Genomic DNA, 17,826 nt, shown 5'->3' with positions numbered 1-17,826 from the left:
TTTCAGAGACTCTGTCAAAAAGGCTTAGGCTGCATTTAAGCATAATATATTGATAATTGTTTCTCTCTAATTACAGTCAGTGACTTTAGAAATCTTCACAAGTCCTATTAATTTTCCAGTACCTCTCTGTTCTGCTAAACTGATGTGTAAAACAGACGTGGGAACCCAAACAGATGTAAAGCGCTCTGTTCCTGTAGTAAAACAACACCAACGGTTGACGGTGATAAAGTCTACACAGGTTCTACAGAAAACCTGGGGTCAGACACTCAGGCCAAACCAGCTCTCAAAACGACCCCCTTGGTTAAAAAATAGTCCCCGCTCTGCACGTTCCCCTTAGTGAAATAAAGCAGACACTTTGATCTATTGCCCAATATAGTTCCTCACTCTATCTGATGATGCCCATAATACTGTGGGCAGAGGATGACATCATTGTTTGGTTGGTTAGCGTGCAAGGTTCTTTGAAGTGTAAATAGTGTGTGTGTGTGTGTGTGTGTGTGGTGGGGCTCTGATTGGTGAGAGCAGAATTAGTTTGCCTGAGGGAGGCACCTCTAAAGGCCCCACTATTCAACCCTGCACAAAGAGCGAGAGAGAAACACTGAGAAATGGAGAGAGAGTGTTAGATGTGCTAAAACAGCAGTGGGAGTAAGACAGATCCAGTCTTGGACTTGGAAGCTTTTGTACACTCCCATAAATGAATCTCTTAGCAGTCTAAGTGGGTCAAGAGGAGCATTTAAAACTTGAAAGAAACCATCTTTTATTATTTCCCCTAAAAGAAAACCACAAAAAGGAGAAAAGGTTTTCATGACATCAGCCAATCTCTGATCTCATGTCTGAGCCATGCCAAGAATGTATTTTTTTCTTAAAGGATAGCGTGTGTCGAAATGCCAGTGGGGCATTATGCACACGGTGTTTTCAGGAGGCACGGGCTTACATTCCTCTGACAGTTATTGCTCTGTAACTCCCCAGGCCAGGACTCACAGTACCAACCTACAGACAGGGCTGCTTAACCCCGACACAAGACCTGGCATACTTCCCTGTCATTTCATTATGGCTGAAATGAATCCCCTCACTCCGAGCGGCTGACAAAAAAAAAAAAAAGACAAAAAAAAAGGAAGAATGGCAAAATGAGGAAAAATGTAAAAAGAATGAACTGCGGACCCTCCTGAGCCAAAAAGTAGGATTTGGATGAGTGATTCTGGCAAAAGAGGATGCTAAGAAAGAGAGGGAAACAAATACAGAGAAAAAAAGAGAAAAAAAAAAAACAAACAGGGAAAAAGGTGATTTGCTATAGGCTGCAGGAAATGAGAGAAAGAGAGACAGAGAGAGATGGAAAAGACCACTTTATTTTAATAAAGACACCCTGTGGAGTGTAGGAAGACCAACCATGACAAATACCACAAAAATACATTCTCACACTAGCAACACAATCTAAAATATCAAAATATTTACTGTACCCTTCATGGTTAAAATAAAATAATAATAATAAAAATATGATACATTTAATTTATTTTATTATTTAACAGAAACAACAACTATTATTAGTGTACAAAAAATATAAAAATATATTAACATCTGTCATTATAATAATATAAATAAGATTAATTTTCTGTTCAATGGCAGCATGTCAGACACCATATGCTATCAGAAGCTCAATCTAAAGGAATGCAAATCAAATCAAATGAATAGTAAAGGATGATGAAGAGGGATGGAGCGCACAGGAGAGACAGCACCTGTATGATAACTAGCCCCTTGTGATTTTGACTAATTCAATCCAACAGTGGTTTTCAAAGCAAAGTAATGGTGCATTAAATTCACCAAACCTAAAACTCAGTAAAGGTCATTAATTGTAAAACCGATCAATTAAAGCCTGATGCTGCTGTATGATTGATGAGGAATGTTTCAGCAGTGTGTGATTCAGTTCGTTTTTGTTCTTTTGTTGTGCGTGTCAGTGGTGACGCATGCAAGTTTGCACGTGTCTACTGCTGGGGGAACGTCTCTGAGTTTCCTATGAAGCTTCATGAATGTCAATGCCCAAGGAATCAGGATCAAGAAAGGAGAGTTCAGTGATGGCATGCACATATACACAGAGAGGAGGGGACACGCAGCCTGTGACAGATGCGATTGCGGTCTTCTCTCTGGTTTAATATGTAAAGTGTGCTCTGAGACAGACGTGCTGCATATGTAAAGTAATGTGAGGCACACACACGCCAGCTGCTTCATAGCAAAAAGGCCAAGAAACACTAAACATGCCCACTAAAGACCTGTTGGAAGCAATGGGCGTTTGCGAGAGCTTAATTTCCTAGTAATTCAAATGCAGTAAAAGACTGATGCAGATACTGTTGAACTGTTTTGATACTGTCGAATAAGCTTTGATACTTCAAAAGGCACGAGATGTGTGTCTATACAGAACAGATGTCAAATAAATTGTTGTGCTGCAGAGCGCAGGGTCTGTTTCTGATATAGTAAGGGGTTGGCTGGCTTTATAAGGGGTAATGACTGTTTGTAAATAGGAGCTGAAAGAACCATGGGACTTCTGGCCTGGCCTGGTTGGCAGGATGCACATGTGAGGACTATAAAGTTGCCACTGTTTGCCCATTAGTCCAATTTTATGAGTCAAACAGGAAATAATTCTGCTTTGCAGGAGAGCGTGTCTAGCCTGGGCTTTCTGAACAAGTGTGAGACAATTAATGACTGAACAAGAGACTAGTTTCAAAAATGTTACAAAATTTGAATCACTTCTCACATATAAATATAGAACCCAAGTATTTTAAGAATAGAGATTTAATTACTTAAAGGGGTCATATAATGCCACTTTTACATGTAAAATAAGTTTTTGATGCCCCCAGAGTGTGTATGTGAAGTATCTCAAAATACCCCACAGATCATTTTTTATAGCATGTTAAATTTGTCTTTAAACCTTTTGAGGGTGAGCAAAAACGCTCCGTTTTTGTGTGTGTCCCTTTAAATGCAAATGAGCTGCTGCTTCCAAGAAGAGGGCAGAGTTTCAAGAGCTAGTGTTAACAGATTACCTCACGCAAACTCACTGAAAATATCAGAAACTGTTCAGCCTTTTATGTTCAAACCGGAGTCAGACAACGATGGAGAGACTCAAGAAGAAGTGACAACATGTAGAATGCAACAGGACGTTTATGTAGCTAAAATCTTAAAATCATTGGTTAGCATATTGTGTCATGATAATCTATAAATCGCTCATGTGGGAACTGTTGTAAGATGCCAACAGAGCCAGAGAATATATGCTGCTTGAAGATAGAACAGGTATAGTTTAGTTTAATTATGGTTATCACTTATGTTGTCATCTTGCTTTTATGTCTAAAACTGTGATAATTTCCCATTTTAGGCCTTTTTAATATATTAGGTACTAGTACTAGGTATCGGATTGAAAAGACAGTGCAAAGGATAGTCATTGGTTGGAGCATGCTAATGTGTGTGCACAAAAATCACAGCAGTGTGTGCCGCATGTTGTTCTGTCTGAGTGAGTTAATTTGATTGAACTGTGCCTAGGAGGGGGCTGGGAAAAGAAGGTTCTGCATAGCGAGCCAATCACGCTGCATTTGAACTATCAAAGTGGCATTAATCAGACCCGATCACAACACTGATCAGACTGAGTGGCTACTTAAATGCCTCTCACACACACGCACAGCCCTGGAAAAGCTTATGAGGTCAAGCAAACACTCACATGCCCTAAGGGAATACACATTAGCCAACCCAAAATGTGAAATGACAATCAAAGCTGAACAAAAATCTTAAGTAAGACCAAAGTGCTTTTCTGGCTTTGTTTTTACTTTCCCTAAATTGAAGGGAATCATTCAGTCTAAAATGATGAAAATCTAGTCTTCCCAGAATTTAAGTGTTTTCCTTGTTTTGGAAGCACTTACCATTAAAAAAAACTCTTTTTTTATACATTTCAAAAATGTAAAAATAAAGATAATAAATACATTAAAAAAATTAAATATTTAAAAAATAAATAAATAAACATAAATAAACATAAATATCTTAATTAAAACAAAGTTTCCATTATTAAAGTTTTATTAACTATAAGCATCAGCTCTCAGCCCCGGTTTTTTTTTTTTTTTTTTTTTTGTCCAGCACATGCTATCCAGGTGGCTAATGAGTGCAAGGTGCAAACTCACCACAGATTAGTCAACATGTCATTAACAAGCTGTGAACAGAAAACTGACAGCCCTTTTACTTTGCCCCTTCCTTCTCCTATTCTATACACATCTCTTTAAGTGCAACATGGGAGGTCAACCATCATGCACGTCTATCATCTTTCATTTCTTGTCAGTGAACGGGTGTGGAGGTCAGTGTTTTGTATCCACAGGTGCTAACCCCAGGTTCTGCCACAACAGAGCAGGACAGAAGGACTGAGAGACAGGAGGCCACAGTCAGACCGCCACAAAAGATAGACACACCTAATTAATAGTGCATGGGGCCTGCTTTGTCCCTTCAGAGTGTCGTCTCCTGTTGTACATTGGGGGTTTGGGGGGCAATGAGGTGTAGAGAGGGGTCTACTGTTTTTGGGGGGAACTGTCCAGAAGTGGGAGTCTGCATAGAGGGGCACATTCCTCAGGCCCAGTCAAGCAGCATGATGAGAAAGCAGATCTACTAGTCTATAAATGTTAGCGAAGACACACAGATGATGAGGAGAAAAGAATCAAGGAGATGCTGTTCAGTAAGTAGGGTCATAAATGCACACACACGCTCATTGGGATTGGCATATGCTAGAGGTGAGTGGATAATGAGTTTTCCATGCAGGGGTCCGACTATGTCAAAGCAGTCACCTGCATTCTCTTAACCAATTAAACAGGGCTTCCTCTGAAGCCCATACTATGCATTATTGACCTCCTCACTGCTAAACCCAAGAGAACCACAAGTCCAAAATCAACTCGCTGAAAAAGAAACGGATGAGAAGAAACAACAACAAACAACTAGTGGAGATGCAACAACAACAGACACCTGCGTTGACAAGCACTTGTGTGAGGAGCTTAAGAGATACCCAAAACTCTAGTTTGATTGAGTACATAGAGTACATTTTTATTGGCCATAACGGTAGCGCTTTATTTTACAGTCCTATTTCGGATGAATATACGATGTACTTATTGTAGTAATGACACTAACTGGGTAATAACTAGGTACTAATCCTGAACCTACCCCTAAACCTTAACTTAACCCATGTAGTTACCTTACACTACTCAGTACTTTTGTGGGTAAGTACACTGTAAGTACATTGAAAGTGCACGTACTGTAAAATAAAGTGCAACCACCATAACTTCTGGAGTAGAATTGTGCAGACACTGAACGAGACTGAAACTTTCAAGTGTGCATGTGTCAAGCTCCTTTGTTCATGCTCACTATCCAATGGAGTATACTTTGAAAGGCTACAGTGTTCGGCTGTATGCACATGCTAAGCATTCCCGTCAAAACAGTATGCTTTGGGCTTAAGTGGTAAGCCATTAAACCACTACCAAACAGTCGACAGAAATCAACTAAACAGCCAACATTAATATCAGAATACATAAAAAACTGCTAATACATAAAAAACACAGCTAATTTTGAACGAAGAAGGTTGTATAGTTACTACATCTACTAGCAGGAGCTAATGGAGCTATGAACAGCCAACACTTGACACCTTTGATCAGTATCACAGAGTATAATACATGAATAACAGGAATATGTTTTACATTTCAATCATTGTCAGTAAAAGTATATCACTGTTTCATTTAATGGTTAATTGAGAGTTAAATCTGAGACAAACCCTAACTCTAACCAGCCAAAGCTTTCCCAGTCAACATACAAAGAAGTCAGCTTCTGGTCAGGACAAAGATACATTAATGAAAGCCTTGTAATCTACAAAAATCAGATAATTTCTCCAAGGAAAAACAAACTCATGCTAGGCTACTCTCATAGAGTCCCAGTAAGGTGCAGCGCCTCTGTCCTATTACAACTGAGTGTACAGATATCAATAGGGAGATTAACACATTCATTTAAAGATTAAAGCAGATGGTAACTGAATGACCAGTGTGATATTTCACACAAAATTTGGCTTTATTATTGAAATGTACCAAGATTGACAGGGAATGTATATTACCGTTCAAAAGTATGGGGTCAATTTTTGAAAAAAAAAAGGCTATTATCCTCACCAAGGCTGCATATCTATTTGATAAAAAAACAGTAATATTATGAAATATTATATCGATTTAAAAAGCAAAGCTGAATAGTCAGCAGTCATTACATCAGTCTTCACTGTCACATGATCCTTCAGAAACTTTCTAATATGCATATTCTTAATTTCTAAATAATAATAAAAAAAGCTTATTGTGGGAAGTTGTACTTCCAGTGTATTCTTTAAGCAATTGCCACTGACTTTCACATATATCACTTTCACAGTATCACATCACACTGCAGGATGCTTTATAAAGCCAACACGCAGCAGCAGAAACGTCCTGCAGGCTGGAAATTGAGTAAACATACAATGATGTCACAATCATTCATGTCAGCTAGAACTAAGAAGAGCTGAATGACAGAATATTAGTCTGCGTGCAGATCATCCCTCTTCAAAACATGCTCCTGGGGCAAAGCCGTTGTAAAGTAACCCACTTCCATAATGATCTGACTAACAAGGTGTGGAGTTACACTGAGATAATGGATGGCATAAACCCCCTGATGTGGCCATTTGCCCAGGGCACCAAACTCCAATCTAAGCTGTGTGAGAAATGTTGGTCAATACCACATGCAAAGAGGAAACTCTATTAAAAACACTGCAGTTCATACACTTACAGCCTAAGCTTGCCTCACATGCACACTTTACCAGTGCATGAATGAACAGGGGATTGAAGAGAGCCAAAAAGTAGGGGGTGGAGATTAAGTGAGGAGTAAGAAAATCTCCTGAAAAGCTCCATTCAAAAGTGTTTTGAGCAACATTTCAGTTGTCTCTTCAATTATAGTGCCAATAATGAAAACATTTGTTACAGTTACAGTCTGTTAAGCCTTGACAAGTCTTAAAGATTCAAGATTAAAAGAAAAAAAAAAAAAACTTTGTGCACACACAAGTCAAATTGCTCCTGTATTAATCACCATAATGCTCCTCTAAACTCCTACCTCTCCATGACAATATCCGTTTTCCTGCTCGGCTAAGACGCTGGTGGTCCCATGACCAGAGCACGGAGCAGCGGCGGTCATCCTTTTCTCTCTCTCTCTCTCTCAGACTGACAAAGTAACTGAGAGAGAAGCCAGTGGCGCCCACTCCCCTCCTCTCCCCACCTCCCTGCTATTCACAGGCAAATGCAAGTCTAAATACCAGATGGGTCTGCCCCAGCAACTTCACTAGAGGGGGCGGAGGGGGTAGAGGGCAGAGAGGGAAGGGGGGATGGGACAGGAGGGTGTCTGTCAACAAAACTACAAAGCCCCTCACCAGAAAGGGCAAAGGAAAGACGGCAGAGTGATGGCTGAAACTTGGCATGCTGGTGCTAACTAGACCTTGTGAACCCATATGCATGCATGCAGAGTGAGAAATCCAAAACATTGATGGGAAGGGTAAAATGAGGCCCAGCTGAAAATGATGTATTAAGGCATAATAATCATGTGAGGTCTGACTGGGTCAAAACTATATGTGTGTTACTGATTCTGAATTTATAACACTGGTTGAGTAAGTTGTAATCTTGATGAATATTCAGCTAGAGTTTGATTAGAGGAAAAACAGCAGCAGAAGGCATGTGGGGAAAGAATTCATTCCTTGGAGACACTGGAGTATCAATAACCTGATCAATAACCAACCGCTCACAGTATGTTGTACACATACACACACATTATTCCAATACACCAACTGCTGCATGTGTCACTGCTGTATTTGCTTAAGTGATAAATTATACTTTCTTGAAATAAAATTATATAGACAATATATGTAAATATATTTCAGGTAATTTTAAAAATGAAAACAAATTATATTTCTTTCATGTGCAAAAAGAAACTACATAAGCATATTTTGCTTAAAGAAAATGAAGCCTATTTTAGAAACAGTAATATTTTTTGTAGAACATTTAAAAGAAAAATCATTCTATTTAATTTAATGTGAAAAAAAAAAAAATATTATTACATTTGTAAAGTATTGCATAGTATGTACACATCATAGTAGCATTTGCTGAAATAACTTATGCTGAATAGAATTAGTTTGTTTTGTAATACACTTAAAATACGAAAAATATTACAGTAATGAGAATCAGTATTTTCAGAATGTATGTTTTATTTTTAACTAAAACTACTGAATTGTTTTTTTGTAATTGAAATAAACCTGATATAAAATATAAATATTACATGAAAAACATATACATTTAAAAATGCAAAATGATGCCTTGGGAACTAACTATAATAATTAAATAAACTAAAATAAAAACTAAACTAACTAAAGCTAAATAGAAATATTAAAAAACTAATATATAAAAATAAATTCAATTTTTTTTTTTTGGGGGGGAGGGTGAAATGTGACTGTGAGATTCACAAATTTACACTCACTGTGAGAGGGCATAAATACATTCATCCTCTCTGAACAGAAGCCTACAGTGCGTTAATTCAGTTCTTTAGTGAAAAGGCAGTGGTGTAGTATTATCATTACAATGACAACAGGGAGATGCCATTTCCTTTAACTTGCAATGTCTGACTGTATGTGTTCAGGATTAAAACCATGTAAAACAAAAGAGGAAACAAGTTACAGAGTTACAGAGATGAGCGACAGCCCAAGACTGCATTTTCAAACACTAAAATTAGGGTATGAATGAATTGAAAATATAATGCAGGGGGCAAGTGAAATCTTTTGTGACAATAAACTAGTCCCACATTGGCTTGCAAAGATGAGCATTACAGGTCAATACATCCAGTGAGACCGTCACATTTCCCTCATCCTTCAATTAAACACCATCTCAGTGATTCCTCACTCTCTGCACTTTTACACATGAAGACCATCTGGAGTAGAAAGGACTCGGTCTCACACACTGTGCTGTACTGTCTGCTGTGCCTCGGGCTGCATCACAGGGCTGATGCTCACAGCTCCGCTGTCACTTTCTGCTCTGCTGGCAGCTGTGATTGCCTGCAGGGCTCTGATCCAGACAATAGATTGTCAATATTATGTTTGTCACCCAATGTGTGTCAGTGAGCTCATACAGCGCCCAGTAAGGTCAGAGTAAATTCATTCATTCAGCACACGCTCACTGACTCCCTTTAGTTGTTTATTTTGAAGTGAAACCTTTTAGTTCACACAGAAGTGAAAATCACTTTAATTCTACAGGATACTTTCTTTGGTTGAACTCTCACTGAACACTTCTTGCTGATTTAAAAAAAAAATCATACACTACAGGTCAAAAGTGTGGTGTGATTTTTTTTTTAAACAAGATATTAATACTTTTATTCAGCAAAAATGCATTAAATTTTTAAAAAGTGACAGTAAAGATTTTTTCTACATTGACACAAATTATTTCTATTTCAAATTAAAGCGGTTCTTTTGAAAATCACAATTTTACAAATCTATGGTTTTTCAGGTCTTCTATGACAATATAAACCCTCATTCATTCATTCATTCATTCATTCAAGTTGTCCTGTTGTACTATGAATAGAATCTCATGTCCTGTGGGTTCGTTCAACCACAGCTGTCATAGCACACATTGTGTTTGATGGCCACAATCCACATTGGCCAGTTCATCAGCCGTGCTTGGACCGATTCCTAGGCAACACACTCAGACAAACAGTCACTTTCTAAATCTGGGATGAGCTGGTCTGTCATTGAAGACGAATCATGCACTGGACTCCAGCATGTGGTCAGTCACAACAAGACAAACAAGACAGAGACTCTGTACTCACTCACACACACATGCATACACATACAACAATGTTCACACAAGACTAACACACACCTGTACACTGTTAAACACTGAATGCACAACCACCAGGGTTGAGTCTAACCAAAAGCATGAAAATTCATGCCTAGGAATGGGTATGAAAGGACAGGTGGTTTTAATAAGCATTCATGTATGCCAGTCAGATGATACCAGTGAGTTCCACAAGTGTCATCACGCACCTTTAGACAACGACACAAAGACTCTGTCTGCAGTGCTGAAGACTAAAAAGAATAAATGTGTGATATCTCAGAGACTGATCTAGGAACAAGCAGTTGTATGTAAACAAAGCCAGCTTTTGATTAATACGCAATCAAAAGTTTCGATTATTACACAACAGACAGCAGGAGAGCGTTTGGATGAGTTCACCATGCCAAAAGGGCAAGGGTCTGGATGTATGGATGATCTGATGAGTCAGGAAAGAGCACTATGATTATGCTAATGATAAAATCTGATAGTGGTCAGCCAACAAGACCATCTGTCCCTAATGGGGCTCAGGAGGAAACACTGAAGACAGACCGAAGAGTTCAACACTCACCCAGTGCCACAGAGGAAAAACACAATGGTGTTGTGTGTGTGTGTGTGTGTGTTTGCCTGACATCATTGCCAGTCAGGGATTTCCGTAATAGCTGGTGCTTTAGAAACACTGAATTCTTTTCAGAGGAACTCTAGTCTGATGGAAAAAACAAATACATGAAACTGGACTCCATTACTATCACTTAACACTACTTAAAATAATTATAGGTTTTGATATAAAGTATCTGCTTATTCACAAGGTTTTATCACTATTAAAAAACTGGAAAAAATAAGTAAGATGGACAGAATTTATTTTATTAAAAGTCTCTCTGACTATAAGGGTTATCTCTTCTGGTTTGATTCATATTAAAGGGATAGTTCACCCAAAAATGAAAATTATCCCATGATTTACTCACCCTTAAAGCAATCCTAGTTGTATATGACTTTCAGACAAACACAATCGGAGATCTATTTAAAAATATCCTGGCTGTTCCAAGCTTTATAATGGTAATGAATGGGGGGCAGCGAGATTTTAAAGCCTAAAAAAAAAAAAAAAAAAAAAAATGCATCCCTCCATCATAAAAATAATCCATACAGTTCCAGGGGGTTAATAAAGGCCTTCTGAAGCGAAGCGATGGGTTTTTGTAAGAAAAATATTCATATTTAAAACTTATCTAAAATAACTAGCTTCCGGCAGATGGATGTACGCATCGATTTGCGGCAGAAGAGTAACCTCTGACCCGACGCAATGACGAACGCGTAAGTGCAGAAGATAGAGCGAAACAAAACGCCAGTCACAAATTAGAAGTCTTAAATGAGTAATTTTAAAGAGAAACAAAACCCATCGTCTCACTTCAGAAGGCCTTTATTAACCTCCTGGACCTGTACTGATTATTTGTAGGATGCATTTTTTTGGGGCGTCAAAATCTCACCCCACAATTACTACCATTATAAGGCTCGGAAGAGCCAGGATATTTTTAAACATATCTTCAATTGTATTCATCTGAAAGAAGATACCTACAGCATACAGCAGTGTGAACTCTATATTACGCTGCTGTCACTTTAATACACAGATCTAATATAAACATGCGATTTCTTTCCCTGCTGTTTACGTTCACAGACATAACCGACTGTGTTTGTGAACTTTGTGTGTTTTTGACATAACCTTGTGTGTATTTGACAGTTTAAGCTCAATAAGATGTTAAAGAGAACTTAGTTTAATACTCATGGGACGCACCGTCTGACAACCAGCTTTCTGTTTGCTTGTTTCGGATGTGTGCGGATGTTTGGTTTCAGAAAACCAAATATGATAAGTTTAAACTGATATGGCTTTAAAACACATGCAAATAATTACATTTCATGATGATGAAGAACCGCAATGTCACGTGAGCGTGACCGCGATAGAGATGATAATCAAAACCAAACAGATGTTTTGTTTTTGCAGAGTATCCGAGGCATGAGTTGTACAAGCTTCATCCTCTTCTGGAAAGCGGGGTGGGGGGCAGCAGCTCATTTGCATTTAAAAACACATGCACGAAAACAGCATGTTTTTGCTAACACTCAAAAAATGGGCATTGACAACATGATATAATAAATGATCTGTGGTTTATTTTGAGCTGAAACTTGACAGACACATTCTGGGGACACCTGCCTTGTTGGGTGGTAAATAATGACATAAATACCAGTAAATTGACTAGCTGAAACCTTAGTAAATCACCTTGCACGATTAATTTAAATACTCTCCTCCAATAAATTTCGAGTCTGAAAGTGAAACCCTACAAATACATATGCGATAAGGTCAACCGCAAAAATTATGGTGTTCATCCCTTCTCAGCGCCAATTTTTCCACTGCGTGTCTTTAGTAAATCCTGACTGTAGTTTTTTTAGCACTAAAAGAGGGTTTTGCACTGGCACAAGCTATAAGCAAATCTGGCCCCAAGTGTTCCATAAAATAGGGTTTCACAACCTGGGGGTCATGACCCCCACCAGGGGTCGCCAGAGCTAATTAAAGGGTCGCCAAGCCTACTTGATTATAGGGAAACTACATATAGACTAAGCTCAATTTGAAACTAACCAAAATTAAACAAAACTACTTTCTGTTTTGCAAGAACATGTCCTTCATGAACAACATATGACTTGAAAAAAGGGGTTTCCTGAAAAAAAGGATAAAAACTGCAATGAAGCTAGATAAATACACTTAGAAAAATACAGAAAAACAAAGAAAAAAGAAGTGCAACACTTTAATTGAAATAATAGACTACAAAAACTATAACTGGTCAAACAAAAATCTATTGAAGGATGGAAAACAGCTAATGCACGTCTAATCTGAACTGACCAAACTGCACTGCTGGGACATTGGTTAGAATGACCACATATTTATGGATTAATTTATCAAGGAAATAATTCTAAGCAATTGAAACACCTTATAATTAAAAAACAGTAAAAAGTGAGTAATCTTCCATTATCCACCACACTAATTCAAACATTTAAATCTAATAAAGCCTCAAACAATCTATTACATATAATTAAAAGGGCCTCAAATAATCTATTACATATAATTATAATCATTTACTCACCCTCATGTAATTCTAATCCTGTATGACTTTCTTTCTTTTGTGGAACACAAAAAATATTTCAACACTAAATGGGGTCCAAAAAATATTGCAAACCATTTGTTTTTATTGTATGAAGAAAAAACAAAAAAAACAAAAAACAAAAAAAAAAACACTGTTCTTCTATTGTGTTTTACAGAAGAAAGAAAATTATACAGGTTTGGAATGACATGAGCGTGAATAATGAATTATCATTTGGGGTAGCTTATTCCTATACTAAACCATTCAGAAATCTGATAACAGACAACACTTCTAACAAATCTCAAAATCTTCTAAAACTTCTCACAACTTTTCACTGTGTTGCACACATTACAATAGAGCTCAATACCAGGAGAACTAAGAATTGTGCCATATGATGTAAAAACAATGAACATTTTATAAAGTGAGCCTGGGTAGTAAAAGTAAAAATAGGAAGACAGAACAGTCTGGTGAGTTTACATTATAAGCAACTACTGACCACTTACCTTGTCAAAGAACTCGTAGAGTCGTACAGTCTTGTCAATTTTATCCTTGGTGTCCTCCACTCGCTGGGAGAAATCATGCAGATGGACCCAGAACGAGCGTACTTTCACCTCGTACACCTGCAGCTCTGCAGAGGAGATGTCTTCCCACTTCTCTAAGCGCTTGAGGAGAGCTTCACCGTTCTTACAGTGCTCCTGAACACACACACACACACACCCAGCATTACATAGTGAACTGGTATGAAAGCAGAGGGTGCGACTGAGGTGACTACATTTAAACAGTGATAAACACTCTTGAAGCTCTTGTTGACACAATTAAGCAAATGTTTGACTCCTGAAGTAAAATATTACCTCTCAATACAAATAAAAACGTTATGAGGCATTTGTTCACAAAATATGAGGACAACCCCAACCCCAAATGCAGATGCTGTGGTAGGGGGTGAAAAGTGCTGTGCAAAACATTTTTAATAAGAGTTGACATACATATGCAGCTGTGTAAAATTCTCTGAAGACAGTCTGTTTATGATGTAACTGCTCCAAGGAATCTTCCAGCTCACTCAGCATCTGCAGACGAGACTCTCCCACCTCCTCTATCCACTGACTCACCTAAGAGACAACATATACATACAATCAATTATTCCTGCTACTTTCCAGCCTTAAGACCCGCTTACACCAAGAACGCAAACTATAAAGATAACTATATTAGCGTCCACACCAATGCACAGTAACATTCTGTTTATTATAAGCATGCACTGCAGTTATCGTTTTTGGTGTGAAAGGGCATTTACTCTGTTAGTTTCATGCAGCATGACTTGTAACATATTTATGTTTCTTGTTCTCTGTGACTTTGGCAGTAGACTGAAACATGAGGACACAAGCACATCAATGACATGTTTGTCATCTGATACAGATGCTATGGTGCTAGTTTACATTTTCTCATGATGTGCATGAACGTGTGTGTGTATGTGCTTGGCTAATCTGTTTCAGCAATTTCCACTATATCCATGCCAACAGGATTTTCCCCTCTTTCTGCCTGCTGGGCACAATCATCCATTAAAACAATCAGATGAATAAATCACCAAGTCAGTGTGTAGTTTAGCAAGGCTGCTTGTGAGAGTGCAGCACTTCAGTACAGTATTCACTATTTTTCAAGTGTAATAGGTAAATTCACTAGAAAACCATCGCTAAGAATAAGCCTTGAAGACACAAACTGTAGAAGTGTAGGTGTGTAGTCCATGTGAAGTTCAAAAGTCTGAGACTACTCTTGAAAATGCTTCTATTTTGTAGTCTTTACTAATATAAAAATGTTTTTTTTTTTTTTTTTTTTTTAATTTGTCATTATCAGCAAAACAATTTGAAAAGTGAAAAGTTTAATTAAATTGACAGTTATTTCAGTATTTCTCAGTAGAAATCTCGCCAACTTGCATTAATGGTTTTATATGAAGCTTTAATTTATTTATGTTTTTTTTTCTAAATGTAAATTAATTTATTTTTCTATAAAAACCATTTTGTGTTACTTTTTCTGGTAACACTTAACAATACGGTTTATTTGTTAACAGTTAACGTATTAACTAACATGAACTAACCATGAGCAATACATTTGTTAATCTTTTTTAACAGTTAATAAAAATACAGCAGTTCATTGTTTGTTCAAGTTAGTTCACAGTGCATTAACTAATGGCAACAAATACAACTCTTGATTTTAATAATGTATTAGTAAATTTCGAAATTAACATTAAAAAAGAATTATAAATGCTGTAGACGTGCAGTTCATTATTAGTTCGTGTTAACTAATGTAGTTAACTATTAACTAATGAACCTTATTGTTACCCTTTTTCTTAGTTTAATCCTAAAACTTTGTTTATTTTCAGGTTTAAATTATGAGAAGTGGCCATATTAACATGAAATAACATAGAATGCATTAATAAAAGAGAATAAATATTATAGCACCATTTGCTGAGTCTCAGAAGCAGCTGTCATGAATAGAATTCATAACATCAAGTGCAAAACTTAAGTCCTCACCTCTCTGAATCCCTCCTCCAGGGTCTTAAACTCCATAATGAATTCCAGTTCCTGTGTGCATTTGTTGGACAGCATCACCAGCCTGTGAACCAGCTCATCCACTTGGTTATACAGATGTCCTGCATTCTCGATGGCATCTCTAAAACACACACCAGTCTACATTTTAGTCTACATATTGTCTCGACTTTGTTTCTATTCCCTGAGAGAAACTCCAAGCATCTGTGCTGTGGAGAAAACACTGACTGCATCACTCACATCTCATTGGCTGAAACAGTCTTACAAGATGCACTGACTGGACAAGGCTTTGAATGTAATTGGATGTGCAAATTTGTTTGACAGAGTGATCTGGCACAGGGATACAGTATGGAGAAGTGCTGGAGTGTGTGTGTGTTTTGGGGGTGGGGGCCAGTGTATGTGTGTGTGAATTGTATGTGAAAGAAAGTGCATAAATGGGAGAAACAATGCGAGTCATTGACTGTATACTGTTTTCATGTGTATATAGTAAGTCAAGAAATTTATTTTGAGGAAATGTGAGTAATAATGATGCATTTTATGTATCTGTGTGTGAATTTCCAGTGCTGTGATACGCAGTGACAGAGCACACTGTGCACAACAGAAGAGGTTGATGTCTACTGGATGACTTCATCACTTCTGTAGTTCACTTACACAATACTGTATTGTGCTCTAGTCAAACATTTATACAACATTCCCCCTCAACGATATGCCAAGTAACTCAGCCAAAGAGTTATCCACTCTCTGATCCATAAACACCAATGTCAATATTAAAAACTATTTTTGAGAAGTGCCACATTCCCATTTTGACTGCCAAAGGACTGATCAAAGCAAGCAAGACTTATTAATGCAGACAGACATGTGGCACATGCATAACGACACAGCCAAAAATTGTGCCCCCTGCTGTTGGATACACATGTATGCAAAGACATAGTCACATGGCTTTAAAAGATTAAAAGACAGCCCAATTCACTTACAATGTGTGGAGTTCCACAGCAAAAGAAAAGTCACACAGGTTCAGAAAGACATGAGTTACTTAGACATGAGTTTAGTGTTGGAAAGAATTTGTGTGGTACACACAATGAGAAGCATGAAGGGCAAATCAGGGACCTCAGAGTCAGTCCAAAGCCCACCAATTATTCACAGCACACACCCAGAGCAAACACGGGTTATCACAGCATGCAGGAGATATCAAAGACATTCCGGCAAGAGAGAATGACAAAAGAATGAATGAGAGAGATAAGAGTCTAAGATGGATGTATGAAAAATCAGAAGCCTTCATTGCCAGCTCAATAGCTCAATAGCAAAAGCATTCCATCATAATACTGTTGATTAATTGTGTTTGGTAGAGAGATGAAATCTGTTTCTATATATACAATATTAGTACACTGTGTTCCAAATTATTATGCAAGTGACATATCAGGAGAATTTCACTACAATAAACATTCAGATTTTAGTTTTTCAAGGAAAGTGTTTGTTTGTTTTATTTCTCCATATCTTTTTACATAACTGGTATCAATCTCAGACAGGTTTGTTAAATAGTTTGCCAGGTCTTCTTAGGTAAATGGAAACCCTACTTAAAGAGGTTGATCCACATTATTAAGCAAGTCACAGTTCTGATGCAATATGGAGAGGAAGAAAAATTTCACTGAAAATGAAAAGGATGAAATTTAGAGCACAGCAGAACTCGGTCTTTCTTCAGAAAGATGGAACAACATCTTTAAGTAGGGTTTCCATTTACCTGAGTAGGCCTGGCAAACTATTTAACCAACCTTTCTGAGATTGATACCAGTTATCTAAAAAGATACGGAGAAATAAAACAAACACTTTCTTTGAAAAACTAAAATCTGAAATGTTTATTGTACTGAAATTCCACTTATACGTCACTTGCAAAATAATTTGGAACACAGTGTATATAGATCTATATAGATACACTTGGCGTCTCTAATAATAATAAGATTAAGTCAACAATAATCACTGATGAAAATGTAGCCAATGAATTATTCTTATTAAATTAAATGTACTGTAACAACAATGCCAACAATAATAACATTTAATTTAATAATTTTTATTAGTGAATTTGTTAATTTTTTTTGTTTAATTATTTATGTTTATTATTACTACTATATATTAAACTGTTTTAAAAGGACTATATAAAAGAGAGGTAATATGCACATTTGAAAAAAAACAAAAAACAAAAACAAAAAACAAACAAACAAATAGAGACCACCGCTGCGTCCCAATTCGCCTACTTATACTACGTCCTAAAAGTATGTACTGTTTTTGTAAAGAAAAAGTGCA

General features: G+C 37.3%; 1 protein-coding gene across 3 annotated transcripts in view; it reads right to left on the bottom strand.

Moving 5' to 3' along the window:
- Positions 1-17,826, bottom strand: part of plekhg4 (pleckstrin homology domain containing, family G (with RhoGef domain) member 4) — a 67,347-nt gene that overhangs the window by 12,197 nt on the left and 37,324 nt on the right. For all 3 annotated transcript variants that reach the window (XM_048184591.1, XM_048184590.1, XM_048184592.1), the window contains exons 11-13: positions 15,514-15,652; positions 13,975-14,097; positions 13,495-13,686 (exon numbers count right to left, since the gene is read on the bottom strand). In XM_048184591.1, the coding sequence (XP_048040548.1) occupies positions 13,495-13,686; positions 13,975-14,097; positions 15,514-15,652 (454 nt within the window). The remainder of the gene's footprint in view (positions 1-13,494; positions 13,687-13,974; positions 14,098-15,513; positions 15,653-17,826) is intronic.

Source organism: Megalobrama amblycephala, linkage group LG3 (assembly GCF_018812025.1).
Source record: "Megalobrama amblycephala isolate DHTTF-2021 linkage group LG3, ASM1881202v1, whole genome shotgun sequence".
NCBI lineage: Eukaryota > Metazoa > Chordata > Actinopteri > Cypriniformes > Xenocyprididae > Megalobrama > Megalobrama amblycephala.
This window is presented reverse-complemented; position numbering and strand designations above follow the sequence as displayed.